Source organism: Symphalangus syndactylus, chromosome 4 (assembly GCF_028878055.3).
Source record: "Symphalangus syndactylus isolate Jambi chromosome 4, NHGRI_mSymSyn1-v2.1_pri, whole genome shotgun sequence".
Lineage (NCBI taxonomy): Eukaryota > Metazoa > Chordata > Mammalia > Primates > Hylobatidae > Symphalangus > Symphalangus syndactylus.
The window spans coordinates 124,480,045-124,493,638 of NC_072426.2; the positions used below are offsets into that span (position 1 = coordinate 124,480,045).

The 13,594-nt window shown below is 40.4% G+C and overlaps 1 protein-coding gene across 8 annotated transcripts in view; it reads right to left on the reverse strand.

Moving 5' to 3' along the window:
- Positions 1-13,594, reverse strand: part of SH3D19 (SH3 domain containing 19) — a 206,589-nt gene that overhangs the window by 51,951 nt on the left and 141,044 nt on the right. For 5 of the 8 annotated variants that reach the window (XM_055276095.2, XM_055276093.2, XM_055276094.2 and 2 more), the window contains exons 4-7: positions 8,190-8,232; positions 5,626-5,764; positions 5,343-5,496; positions 3,481-4,485 (exon numbers count right to left, since the gene is read on the reverse strand). In XM_055276095.2, coding sequence (XP_055132070.1) covers positions 3,481-4,485; positions 5,343-5,496; positions 5,626-5,764; positions 8,190-8,232 — 1,341 coding nt within the window. Of the gene's footprint in view, positions 1-3,480; positions 4,486-5,342; positions 5,497-5,625; positions 5,765-8,189; positions 8,233-10,531; positions 10,573-13,594 lie in introns of all 8 variants that reach the window. The other 3 variants (XM_063638264.1, XM_055276098.2, XM_063638263.1) reach the window with 1 other exon arrangement.

A 13,594-nucleotide genomic window follows, 5' to 3' on the forward strand; every position in this document is an offset into this window, starting at 1 on the left:
TGAGCTGATGGCTATTTTCTTTCTGTTTTTTTTTTTCCTCACAGCTCCAAACAGTCACTGAATTAATGGCTATTTTCAAGGGAGAGAAAAGACTCTCAGGCTACCTCAGATTCTCAGAGTCTGGTAATCTGGATAGGGTTCAGAACTTGCTGCCATAATTCTATCACAGACTGCTCTTGCTTCTACAGAAAAACAAAAAACAAAAAACAACACGGAGCATCTTAAGAAGAATCTCCTATCTGAATCTAAGACAAGAAAATGGCATTTTTGTCTACTTTTATTTGCAGTGATGGCATTTTTGTCTACTTATATTTGCAATGTTTATTCTGTCTTCCCTCTACCCCCTCACACCAGCACCAATTATTCTACACCTGCTGGTGAACAAGCAGAGGCCTCTTTACACCTATATCCGCATGGTCTTCATTACTGTATTGAGAAAAACACTGATGATAAAGTAGTTTTTCGCCCATTACCTGTCTCTAATAATATGCTTGTCATCACAATTAGTTTCACCATCCCTGGCTTGCTTTTCTGTCATTTCTTTCCCTTGAGTTCTGTTAATAGCAGAAATCGGCTGCTAAACTATTATTCTGAGCTGTGTAATGGGGCTGACAGCAGAAACATTCTGCTTTTTTTGACAACTGGGTATGGTTTGTAAAGGTGTGAAGAAGAATTGCTAATACTTCTGGGCTCCATTACATTAACCTGGAAGGCATTCTACCCAAGAAATGAATCCAATATTAAATTGCCTGTTTTATGAGTTTTCCTTTAATAATTTTTCTAATCTTTACAATGTTTTCATAGCTTCAGTATCTTCATATCTCTATTTCCTGAGATTAATATGGCAACTTCATTTTATGAACGCTATTTTATTAGATTTTCTTTATTTTTGAGGTAAGAGAAAGGGAAGGGAAGACTTATTTGTAAGTTTCTCTTCTTTCTCCTGTGTTCCTCTCCCAGTTTCTGCCTGGTGTCTGGATGATTAGGCAAAGTTTCCCAGGACCATAAACCTTTATTTACAATGACAATGCTATCAAAATACCACTAAAAAGTCACAAAGCCCCAAATCAAAAAGCAAACAAAAATCCCTCCACAGGTCAAGACATTCAGAGGTGATCCTGAAGGCCTTTGGAGGGCATAAGTAGGGAGGCAACAAGGGCCAGTATACATTCTAGAAACTCCCCCTGGGTAGCCACAGTATGGATTGTGATAGGCTTGTCTGAGTGGGCTCAATTTGGGAGGCCACTGCAGTCATCAGAGTGTAAAGGCCTAAAGTGGGGCAGAACAGGGAAGGATGAAAAGGAGAGGCAGAGTCAAGAACTATTTGGAAGGTAAAACCAGCAGGAGTTGGTAACTAATTAGATGTGAAGGCAGAGAAGTAACAATAATAACTACTACTTAATGATCATAGGGCTTTCCTGCATAATCACATTTAACCCTTACAATACCCTAGGTGAGGAGTAGTATTATGTCTTACAAATGAGGAAACAGAGGCACTGTGAGGTTAAGAAAATTGCCCAAGGTCACGTAACAAATGTGGTAGACTCTGGCAGACTCCAAATCTGAACAGCTAGCCACTATGTGACACAGTGAGAAGACTCAAGGATGATCTCTGGGTTTCTCCAGGGAAGGCTGGTGTGTGTGTGATGGTGTCACTAGTGAGTTGCAAAATATAGGAAGAAAGACAGGTTTAGAAAGAAGATAGTATTCAGCTCAGTATAACTCCATAGTCAAGAGCAATGGTTAAAGTCAGATAGCACAAACAAATTACATACTTTGCTAAAAGACACCCCAATAATTAAATGTTGTTCAATGAAGTGGTAGAAATCAAGAAATGGAAAAGGCTGAGTATGAAGCATGAGACTGTATTCATGTTGAAAGTATAATGTTGACCTTCCTTTTTGAAGATGACTATAATTATCTGCTAGATGATACAAAATAAATTCTCAGCAATTATTAGTCGAGTTGCCATCCCCATAGAAACTAGCAAGTTCTACAAAAGGTAATATTTCTTCAGCTTGCTGCTGTTGGGTTTATCTATCCCTGTCCTTCTCTGAATCTTGTTAACACCAAAAAGGTTTATATAAGAAAATGGTATTATCAAAGACTTGAAAAGTTTTTAAAGTGTTGCCTGGTTAAGGATTCATGAAAATACTGGGTAGCAACATTACACAGTGAAAACTAAACTAGACTTAGAATAAAAATGCTAAGTTTGAATCTGACTTGGACAATTGTTTATGACACTGGGCAAGTGGTCCATAGATCTCTCTCAGTCTCATTGTCTTCATTTGCAAACTTAGGCCAATGATATCTCACAGAGGGTTGTTGCAATTATTAAATAAAATAATGTATGTCTCAGTATTTAGTAGAGCATTAGGTACACTGCAGAAGCTTAATATATTCAAATGTTTTTCCTTCCACCCTTTATGGACAAAAGCCATGATGTCTTTTAGTTTATATGCTAAAATGTTGTGTGTCAGTTACAATGTTCTGTGCATGATGAATATTTAATAATGTGTATGTTTGTTTTCATTTTAAACACACCTGTGCTATGCAGAATGTGGTTTTGAAATCACAGAGCCTGTACTATTTTGATGCACGTTAAACATTTACACAGTGACAGTTAACCTTTTGAAAATTCTATTAAGTTTTTATATTCACAAATTCCACCCAAATAAGTCAAAAGCAGTAAAAGAAATCTTATCAATGACAAGTACGGCAGCTTAGTTTGACAAATCAAAGATAAGCTTTACCATCACACTCTCCAACAGAACAGTGAGAGGAAAGAAAACACACTCTCTGCCTTCTGGGATATTTAATTGTACTGACATTGGCAGCTAACTTACATCTGTTGTATTTTATTTACAAAACTTTTCACTTTCAAGGGAAGATGTTCTGTGAAGATTAAAGGAACAATTTTGCAACATGTGGCTGGGTCCTCATTCCGTACATTTTCAAATCCTCCCCTGGAGCTGGCCCCTCTCCCAGCACTGCCAGCTGAGGCCCATTTCATCTAAGGAGCCCTCTGGGGCCACTGCATGACTTCCCATCTATGAGAAGCTTCCTCTGCATCCTTCTACATGTTCCCTAACCTCCCTGGATCCTTTCAATGTGAAGTCTGAACTTCTATCTGCCAAGAGTAAGGGGAGCCAGCTCCACAACCTGTTATAGTTTAGCCCCTAACCCCCGTCTGCTTACTTCTGGCTCATGTAATAGTAATCGATGCATGTGTCTCCCACTTTCTGACTCCATCACCCCCATCCCGTATTTTCCCTTCCCTCCCTGTCTCCATTCCCCACATAGCTCCATGTTTCTTGATTTCTCTGTTCATTCCTCTCTGTTTCTACACACACACATGCATGTGCACATACTTGCATATACACCTCAATAACTTGTGTACTAGAAACTAAAACAGCAAGTGCCATTTAAAATACCCTATCATGAGTTTAGATTCGCCTCCACTGATGATTTTTCACTCACCTAGAACCATCTCTGAACCAACAGATTCTTCAGCCAGGTTCCCCGATGGGGTGGGCAAAACATCATCATCAAAGCTGATGAGATCGATGTCCACCAAGGGCTTGCTCTGCAGAACTGGAACTGAGGGGTTGGCTGGGGGCCCTTCTCCCAGTGACTTGTATGCTTTGGCTTGTGATGCCCCTCCGAGTCGGGGAGGAACAGTGACAGGTTTCAGTGGAGCTGAAGGGTAGGTGGGGTTTTCTGAGGAAACAGATTTCTTCAGCAGCAAAGGCCGCGGGGCAGGAGTTGGCACTTTCTTCCCACTATCAGAGCTCTCAGCCAGGGGCCCTCTTCCCAGAATCTCAGGATTAACACTTCGTATAAGGCCAAGGTTTGGTTTCTTTGGCAATTCAGGTTTGGTTACTGGGATGCTTCCTGCTTCTTGCAGGGGAGGGTATGGGGTGAGTCCTTCCTTAGAGGTCACCTTGAGTCTGTTCTCAGTCCCAGAGTCCCACTCTCCAGAAGCTCTGTTAGCAGCTGGTTTGGGAGCTACAGAAGGTTTCCCTGAGGAAACAGTAGGCTTTGGAGGAAGTGAACGTGGAGTAATTTCTGGTTTCTTGGGCAGTCCTGAGGTTTCTGTATTTGTCTGACCCTCAAACACTTTAATTCTGGAAACAATACTATTTTGGCTTTGTTCTGTGTTCATAATGTTCATCACTGCCTGACTGTCTGAGGTGCTAGTGTTGTCCAGCAGAGACTGGGGCCGGCCTGGGGATGACTCCTCTCCTACGGCTGCTGGGCTGATTTTCTGTTGACTTTGCTCTTTAATGTGAGAATCTCTGGATATTGGTCTGAGGTTGCTTTTTGATCTTGGTTTTGGCACTGGACATCTTGTAGCACTGGGGTTTTCTGGACAATTCGGTTCTTCAGAAATATCAAAGACTATTAAAGGTGCCACATTTGTTGGAAGATTGCCAGACGAGACTGCTGGGAAAGGCTGAAGCGGCTTGAGAGGTGCCTGTAGTGCTGATGAGACCAAAACAAAACCAAAACAAATAAAAACAAGCCATAATGTTAACAATTTATAAGAAAAAACATAGAAGATACACAGATTTAAAACTACATACATGGAATATCAAGAGATTTTGGTTTCTTTAATTAGTAAAAAGTGATTCAAAAATGGAAATGTTTATTCTGTTTCCTGTAGGAGTGCTCTTCATATAACAACTTTTTTTTTTGAGACAGGGTCTTGCTCTGTTGCCCTGGCTGGTGTACAGTGGCTTGAACACGGCTCACTGCAGCCTCACCCTCCAGTGCTCAAGCGATCCTCTCACTTCAGCTTCCTGAGTAGCTGGGACTACAGACACACACCACCACACTCAGCGAATTTTTGCATTTTTTTGTAGAGATGGGATTTCACCATGTTGCCCAGGCTGGTCTCAAACTCCTGTGCTCAAGGAATCCACCCGCCTTAGTCTCCCAAAGTGCTGGGATTAAAGGCATGAGCCACAGTGCAACACTTTAAAAAAGCCTAACAGGACAACCACCCTTAGCATTCTGTCAAGTATAAGTTGCTAAATATAAGATCCTTCTCAGAGGGAATAAAGGGAATCAGCAGTAATACCCACCATGAATTATACGGATAATGTTTTTGTGATATAAACTAGGGTAAGCTCAAGAGATTGGGGCCGCAGTTTGTAAGAATGATCTATTATAATCATCACCACATACCCAAATAAAGCAAGCATACAGTGATCACACTGACTGGGCAGCAGAGCTCAATGAATTATGCACAAATTGCAAATTATTTTAAAGGCTGGAAGCCTACGGATTACTTCCCTAGAACTAGGTCAGAATTGGGGAAGACAAATTACTTGCATTACTTTGAGGCAGATCGTTGTCTATTTCTTCTGAAAAGTCAGTCTGAGTTGCAGAAGTAATAGTGTGCCTTGGAGTGGCAGCAGCATTATTATTATTTGTAGTATTAACTTGAACTTGGTTGATTTCTTTTATAACTTGTTCATAAGATGGTGGGAGCTGAAAAGTAAAGAATGAAGATTTTAGACATCTAAGGGCAATAGCCAAGGTGTTGACAGTCTCACTGTTCTTATCTTCCAATTTCATTTAAAAAATAAAATGCAAAGAGATAATGTAATGTTTATTCACCTCAGCAGGAACCAGCTCATTAGGCCTCCAAGAGCCTGCTGCAGATGATGTAGGAAATCCCAGTCCTGGGGGTGGGGTTCCTGGAAACCACGAGGCTGGCCTCAGCGGCTCAGCTGCCACAATGGTGATCTCTGGGCGCCTAGTGGACAGAAGCCTCAGTGAGGTTTTGCAGGATGGTAACAAGCTATTGTCTATCTGTAAATGTTCAAAGATTCATGAAAACCACCACCACCCAAAAAAGTTATAAGAACTAACACAGTCACAGAAATGACCTGTCTGGCCTGGGCTGTCTCTGACAGTACACCCAGACAGACTTCAAGGGAGCAAATGACAATCATCCTCTATGACTTCGGCCTCAAAAAGTTAGAGTTGGACCCTGGGCACACTTGGCTCTGCCTTGGTTGATAAGGATAAGAACTAAGTAAGGCCTATATAATCTCTTCATTCCAGGGCTATCTAGCCTTAGGGCAGACATATAGTGTAAGGTATAAAAGCCCACTAGTCAAATGGAATTGTTTTTCTGTTGTTGTTGTTATTATTATTATTATTATTATTATTATTATTTGAGACAGAGTCTCACTCTGTTGCCCAGCCTGGAGTGCAGTGATGCAATCTCAATCTTGGCTCCCTGCAACCTCCGCCTCTCAGGTTCAAGCGATTCTCGTACCTCAGCCTCCCGAGCAGCTGGGATTATAGGCGTCCGCCACCATACCTGGCTAATTTTTGTATTTTTAGTAGAGATGGGGTTTCACCATATTGGCCAGGCTGGCCTTGAACTCCTGACCACAAGCGATCTGACCACCTCAGCCTCCCAAAGTGCTGGGATTAGAGGCGTGAGCCACCGCGCCCAGCTTGGTTTTCTGTTATTATAAAGTGCATACTCTGAAATGAAAAATTACCATTTAAAAAGAATATCCTCTTCTGTCTTACTTCATCTCTGTTCCAATTCACAGCTATGTTTAAGTGTTTTGGGTTTACATGTTCACTTCTAGACTTTGATATGTGTCTCTAGGTTCGTGGTCAGGTTTGTATACAATTTAATGATTAATCTTCAATACTGGAGACCTATAGTGATTTAGGCATGGCTCCTTTTATCTTTTTCTTAATCTGATTCTACAATCTCATGTTTAAAGTAATAATTTTGTAGAGACAGGGCCTCACTCTGTCACCCAGGCTGGAGTGCAGTGGCGCAATCATAGCTCACTGCAGCCTCAAGCTCCCCACCCCTCAGCTTCCTGAGTAGCTGGGACTACAGGTGCATGCCACCATGCCTGGCTAATTTTTAAAATTTTTTGTAGAGACGAGGGCTCACTATCTTGCCCAGGCTGGTTTCGAACTCCTGGCCTCAAGCAATCCTTCCAAAGTGTTGGGATTAAAGGTGTAAGGCACTGTGCCTGGAGCATGTTTAAATTTTCTCTTAAACCTGATTTCCTAACAAACACCAACTATGTGACCCTGAACAAATCAATCAACAGTTTTGATTGGAAAACTCAGTTTTCTCATGGAACGTACATAGATGATAATACCTGCTCTGCCTTTCTCTAGCACTCTATGGAAAATAAAAACAAAAAAGCACTGTCATTCTCAAAATTATGCATTACACACACACTCATGCTACATTGTGAAACAGTAGAACCTGATCATTGAATAAATTTGAACAGCACTTCCTAAGAACCTTTGCTTTTATAGCTTTTGTCTAACTAAATAGTAAGAGTTATTAGTTAATAAACGTTAAGCATCATATGTACATTAATTCTTATGACAACCTTGTGATGTAGGTATGATTAGCACCATTTTAAAGCTGGGATAAAGAAGCTAGAGAGATTAAGCAGCTTGTCATCCAAGGTCACATGGTAGGAAGGTGGTAGTCAGGATTTGAATTTGGTTCTGACTCCAAAGTCCTTGTCCTTCATTATTCTATACTATACTGTAAGAAATTTGACAGCAGGAACCATGACTTATAAAAACCTCTCTATCTGATTGAATGTCATGATGTAATGTAAAAAAAAATCTATCCATCCATTTAGCCATTTGTCCATCCATCCTTCCGTCCATTCTATTGTCCATCTGTCCACTGGTCCTTCCTTCTATCTACCCAAATATTATCTTTCCTCCCTTCTCTTTTCCCTTCCTTTTTCCAAAAAGCCATCCAGCCTTTATTCATCGTGCCTACCTCCTCTTTTCCTTTCTTTATCCTTCCATTCAATTTTCTATCCTGTCATCCATCCATTTGGTTAGGCAACATGTACTAAGTAGCATGAGGTACAAAGCATTTCTCTGAAGCAGTTACAATGCTTTACATGTAGCAGTTGTTTAATAAACATTTAAAAAATCAACTTCAGTAAATAATTTTACTCAAAAGAACATTTTCAAGCCTGTGTCACTCCTTCTCTCAAGCAAAATCATCTTTCAAACTTATAAGTTAATTCAGGAGATATACTGATGAAGCAGAATACAAGAATACATTGCTTATGAAAGCGAAACATTTAATTTGCTACCTGATAACACACTTTTATTTCAATTATTAGTCTAATATATGTCCTCCATTATAAATATAACCATACCTTCTATCTCGATGAAGTTCACTCTGAATAGAAGTCCGAGAAGCTGTTGAAGAAGGAATAAACTGGTATAGTACAAAAGTAGTATGTTCGGTAATGGTTTAAATTTTTACAAAGTACACAATTGGAAAAAGCTTATACTTGACATCATATAGAATGTATGAATTTTAATATCCTTAAATAAAAAAGTAAATCAAAACAATCATTTTATTGGCATAAAGTTAATTATGGTTATATATTGGAGATTGAATAATATATAGATTTCAAAAACTCCCCAAAGAACATTCTGTAGTTGTGAAAATAGTTTGAAGAATGAACAGAGAAAAGAAGACAGCTATTAAATATAAATTGCATGGTTGGAGCATTAAGATGATGACATGAAGTAACAATGGGCAGAAAAAATTTTAAATATCTATTCAAATCTATATGACTATGCTTTTGTGATGTTTGTTTATAAATCTATTGTAGAATGAAACTGGTCACATTTTCATCTTTTGTCTAACTTATCTGAAATTTTATAACCTTTAAGTTGTTTTATTATTTATTTTGAGACAGGGTCTTACTCTGTTGCTCAGGCTGGAGAGCAGTGGCATGATGTTCAGGGCTCAATGCAGCCTCAAGTTCCCAGGCTCAAGTGATCCTCCTGCCTCAGCCTCCCAAGTAGCTGGGACTACAGGCACATGACACCATGCCCCAGGAATTTTTTCTATGTTTTGTAGAGATGAGGCTTTGCCATGTTGCTGGTCTCAAACTCCTGGGTTCAAGCAATCCTCCTGCCTGGGCATCCCAAAGTGCTGGGATTACAGGCATGAGCCACTATGCCTAGCCTTTTATTACTTAAACTAAGATATAATAATAAATCTTAAAGGTGTTCAAATCACTTTTATAAACTTGTTTATAGCACATATTATTGTATATGCAGCACTGACTTTTTCCTTAAGTCTCAAACTCAAGTCCTTAAGCTTGATAGTTTAAATTTTTTCCCAAATTTTACTTTATAAAGTAAACTAAGTTTTAATCAGATAATCTGGAACATATCACATATGGGGTCTTTTTTTTTCTTTTTTTTTTTTTGAGACAGAGTCTTGCTTTGTCGCCCAGGCTGCAGTGCAGTGGTGTGATCTTCACTCACTGCAAGCTCCGCCTCCTGGGTTCACGCCATTCTCTTGCCTCACCTTCCAGTGTAGCTGGGACTACAGGCAACTGCCACCATGCCTGGCTAAATTTTTGTATTTTTAGTAGATACGGGGTTTCACCGTGTTAGCCAGGATGGTCTCGATCTCCCGACCTTGTGATCCACCCGCCTTGGCCTCCCAAAGTGCTGGCTTTACAGGCGTGAGCCACTGTGCCCGACCCATATGGGGTCAATTTTTCAATTTTTATGTAATAGAGACTATTACCTCTATTTTTCTTTCTTTCTTTCTTTTTTTTTTTTTTTTGAGACAGAGTCTCGCTCTGTCACCCAGGCTGGAGTGCAGTGGTGCCATCTTGGCTCACTGCAGGCTCCGCCTCCCGGGTTCATGCCATTCTCCTGCCTCAGCCTCCCGAGTAGCTGGGAGTACAGGCGCCCGCCACTGCGCCCAGCTATTTTTTTTTTTTTTTTTTTTTTTTGTATTTTTAGTAGAGATGGGGTTTCACTGTGTTAGCCAGGATGGTCTTGATCTCCTGACCTCGTGATCCTCCCACCCCGGGCCTCCCAAAGTGCTGGAATTACAGGCATGAGCCACCACGCCCGGCCTACCTCTATTTTTCAAGGAACATATTCTAAAGATCTCTTTGGGGAAAAAAATCTTCAAATACTATAGTGTAAAGATCTGTGCACAAAGGAAATTTGTTTCAGATATAAACTATTTTAACGAGTTGCTTTCATATCTCTGTAATACTCAACTTGTTCAATTCTTCCTATTTGAAAAGATTGGAAGCATAGATCTTTCCCCCTTCCTATTAACTTCTGCTTCTCTCTGAACGAGGAGGCTGTCAAAACTGGGGGAGGCAAGGGTGGAAGTGGAAGGTGGGAATGAAGTTTAGGCTGGATTGGAGCCGTGACAGGTGAACCTCTGATGGGTTGGCAAAGCAAACCTCTAACATCTGAAACCAAAATCCCTGGGTTTCTACTTGGAGGATGTCCTCATATTCATATCATCAACTGGTTTCATTTTTATCAAGAGCTAAACCAAGCTGACAGGGAGGCTAGAGCTCTGCATGGTGTGTCTGATTTGTAAGAATGGTTTCATTAAGTCAGAGGCCCATTCAAGTTTGCTACAATCACATCACCACCAACACTAACGCTGAAATCAGCAGGGATAACACTTTTAAAAGACTTCATGTTATCGTCACAAACATACCTCTTCCACGGGGCATTTTTGCTGTGTACTATTCATGAGTGCTAAGGGAAAAAAAGAAGGGGTTATAGAAGAGGAAAGGAAGAGGAAAGAGTGAACCTAGTTGCCTAAGCTTTAAAAGGAATTCAGGAGCAAGACTGTCTTGCCATACCACTGTTTTTCTCTGCTATGCACACTTAAATGGAAAAGGAAAGTTGATGATCCACAGTTTCACAGAGTAAAGAAATATTGCTGCAAAGATTTGTCTGTGCAGACCAGGACATCCACACACAAAGCTAGTCGAAAAACTCGCTTGTAGGTTTTTTGTTTTTTTTTTTTGAGACAAGGTCTTGCTCTGTTACCCAGGCTGGAGTGCAGTGGTGCAATATTGGCTCACTGCAGCCTCGACTTCCCTGGCTCAAGAAATCTTCCTGCCTCAGCCCCCTGAGTAGCTGGGACTACAGGCATGTACGACCACACCTGGCTCCTTTTTGTATCTTTTGTAGAAACGGGGTTTTGCTATGCTGCCTAGGCTGGTCTCGACTTCCTGACCTCAAGAGATCTGCCCACCTTGGCCTCCTAAAGTGCTAGGATTACAGGCATGAGCCACTATGCCTGGCCTGTCTGCAGTTTTTAACAACAGTTTAAAAAAATTTAAAAACTATTTTGCAAAATCAATTTGCTACTTCAATAAACATTGATTTTAAAGTATGAATAGTACTTAAAAGGTAATTCAGTAGTCGATCTACATTGTCTCAAATCAGCAATTTTAACTTGATTCTGCCCGTTCACACCAGAGGTCATTCACAGCAGGCCCCCTGGCAGCAGAGTGGCACTGCTGCTGCAGAACATGGAGGGGTGGGTCTTGCAGTCGTACTTACAGATCTCCTTCTGCACATCCTTTAAGAATCACTGCTTTCCCCTCTCCTTGTCTGTTTTTTTTTCACATTCACTCATCTATGAAATCTTTCTTTTCTCTCTTGATCCTTCTGGAAAAACTGACACCTTCTGTCAGTGCTGAACAAGATTAATAGCTACAAACACTTTCGGTTTTCACCGCAGATTTTCATGTGTTGTGTCATGCTCTTTGTGCTAATTTCTCACCTATCTGCGTATACATCTCATTATCACTTTCCCAGATTAAACAAATTTGCTGTAGTTGCCAGGAAAATCGAATTTGCCAGAGTGCCCATATAGACAAGCATGTCCCATTTTACCTTTCTGCCAAAAGCTGCTAGTCTGGTATGTCTTGGATTAATGCCACAGAATAAAGGCAGTATTTTCAGTTAGAGTTATCCTATCATTTTACAGAATTGTTTTCAAACTTTTTTTTTTTTTTGTGAGATGGGGTCTCTCTCTGTCGCCTGGGCTGGAATGCAGTGGCACGACCTCGGCTCACTGGAACCTCCGCCTTCCAGGTTCAAGCAATTCTCCTGCCTCATCCTTCCTAGTAGCTGGGATTACAGGTGCCCACCACTGCACCAGGTTAATTTTTATATTTTTAGTAGAGATGGGGTTTCACCATGTTGGCCAGGCTGGTCTCGAATTCCTGACCTCAGGTGATCTGCCCGCCTCGGCCTCCCAAAGTGCTGGGATTATAGGTGTGAGCCACCATGCCTGGCCTATTTTCAAACTTTTCGAGTTCAAGTGGTTAAATTCTAAATACAAAACATATTCATGTTAGAGTTGAGATGTAGATGTGCAGTATTACAACCAATAAAGAATATTCTTGAATTCCAGCAGGATCACAAGCCTGGAAAGGCCCTCAGCGATCATCCTACTCAAACTTCACAGAGGAGGAGACTGAGATACAGAGGGGTTAAATGAATTACCCCACGTCCAACAGCCCTTTAGGAGCAAGGCTAGGAGTGGTTTGTTTCTTGAAGCAGCTTAACTCTGTGTGGAACCAGGAGAGTGGGATGCTAGCTAGTCTTGATCTAAATAATTCAAAATTATCAATTAAATGATGTCAGAAGAAATAAACACATAGAATGATTATTAATTATAAATACCCTTCCCATAGAACTATGAATGAATGATCAATGAACTAAGAATGAAAGATCAATGAAAATCACAATAACATAAGAAACTTACTGACTACATTTGTTTGGGACAGGGTATGAGAGTTAGATGCATTTGACATGATAACAAGAACATCTGTGGAGTGGAAAGCTCAATGGCCTTGAAGTCAGGAAGCAAAGTTCGTATCTCGGCTCTACCTTGTGAAGCCACTTAACCTTTCTGGGACTCAGTTTCACTACCACATGTAAAATGGGTCAACACCTACCATGCACAGTGTTATTTTATAATGCATGGAAACAGTTCCTGACTTATGGTAGGTAAACAATATTAACTAAGTCTGAATTTCAGAAAATAATTTTCTCTTAAAAAGTTAATGAAAGGAAGAACATAAAATTCTAGATGTATCCAATTAGGATCTATCAAAACACTTTACCAAAAATACTCAGGACTCACAAGAATACATGCAAAGAAAAGGACCCCAAGGCTTGACTGGAACCAGAATCATTATGAAATAAGTTAAACTACAACCAGTTAAGGAATATCACTTTAAAAATGGAATAAAGTCTTTCCGCTTGCCAGGGTTAGATGACTGAGTATGGGATAGTAACACACACATTTTAATGGGCTGGCTAAGATAAAAATTATTTACAGGTTTTTCTTACAGAATAGGCAAAAAGAAGAAAACAAAAGGGAATGGCACAATTGTTCCTCATTCTGTATTTATATGTTATCATGAAAGGATCTGTTTGGCCTTCTTGCCTAAACATCAGGAATAAATATGAATATTTGTTTAGTGTTTACAAAGTGACTGACAGAAGAATTAAAAGACAACTGAGTTAAAAACCAAAAAACACCGGCTACCTCAAAGCAAGGGTTTTCCCTTTGTTTCATATCCTCCTTCCTCTCTCTGCTAGGGCACTGTTTCACTGTTTCTCTTCTTTCATGGCTCCAGTCTGATCCCTGCACTGACTGCTTCCCTGCTGCCTACAAATGTCTTCATGCTTCCTCATCCTAAGCATGGTCAGATCTCCTCTTTCCTTAACTCTGCCTCCTTCTCAAACTACA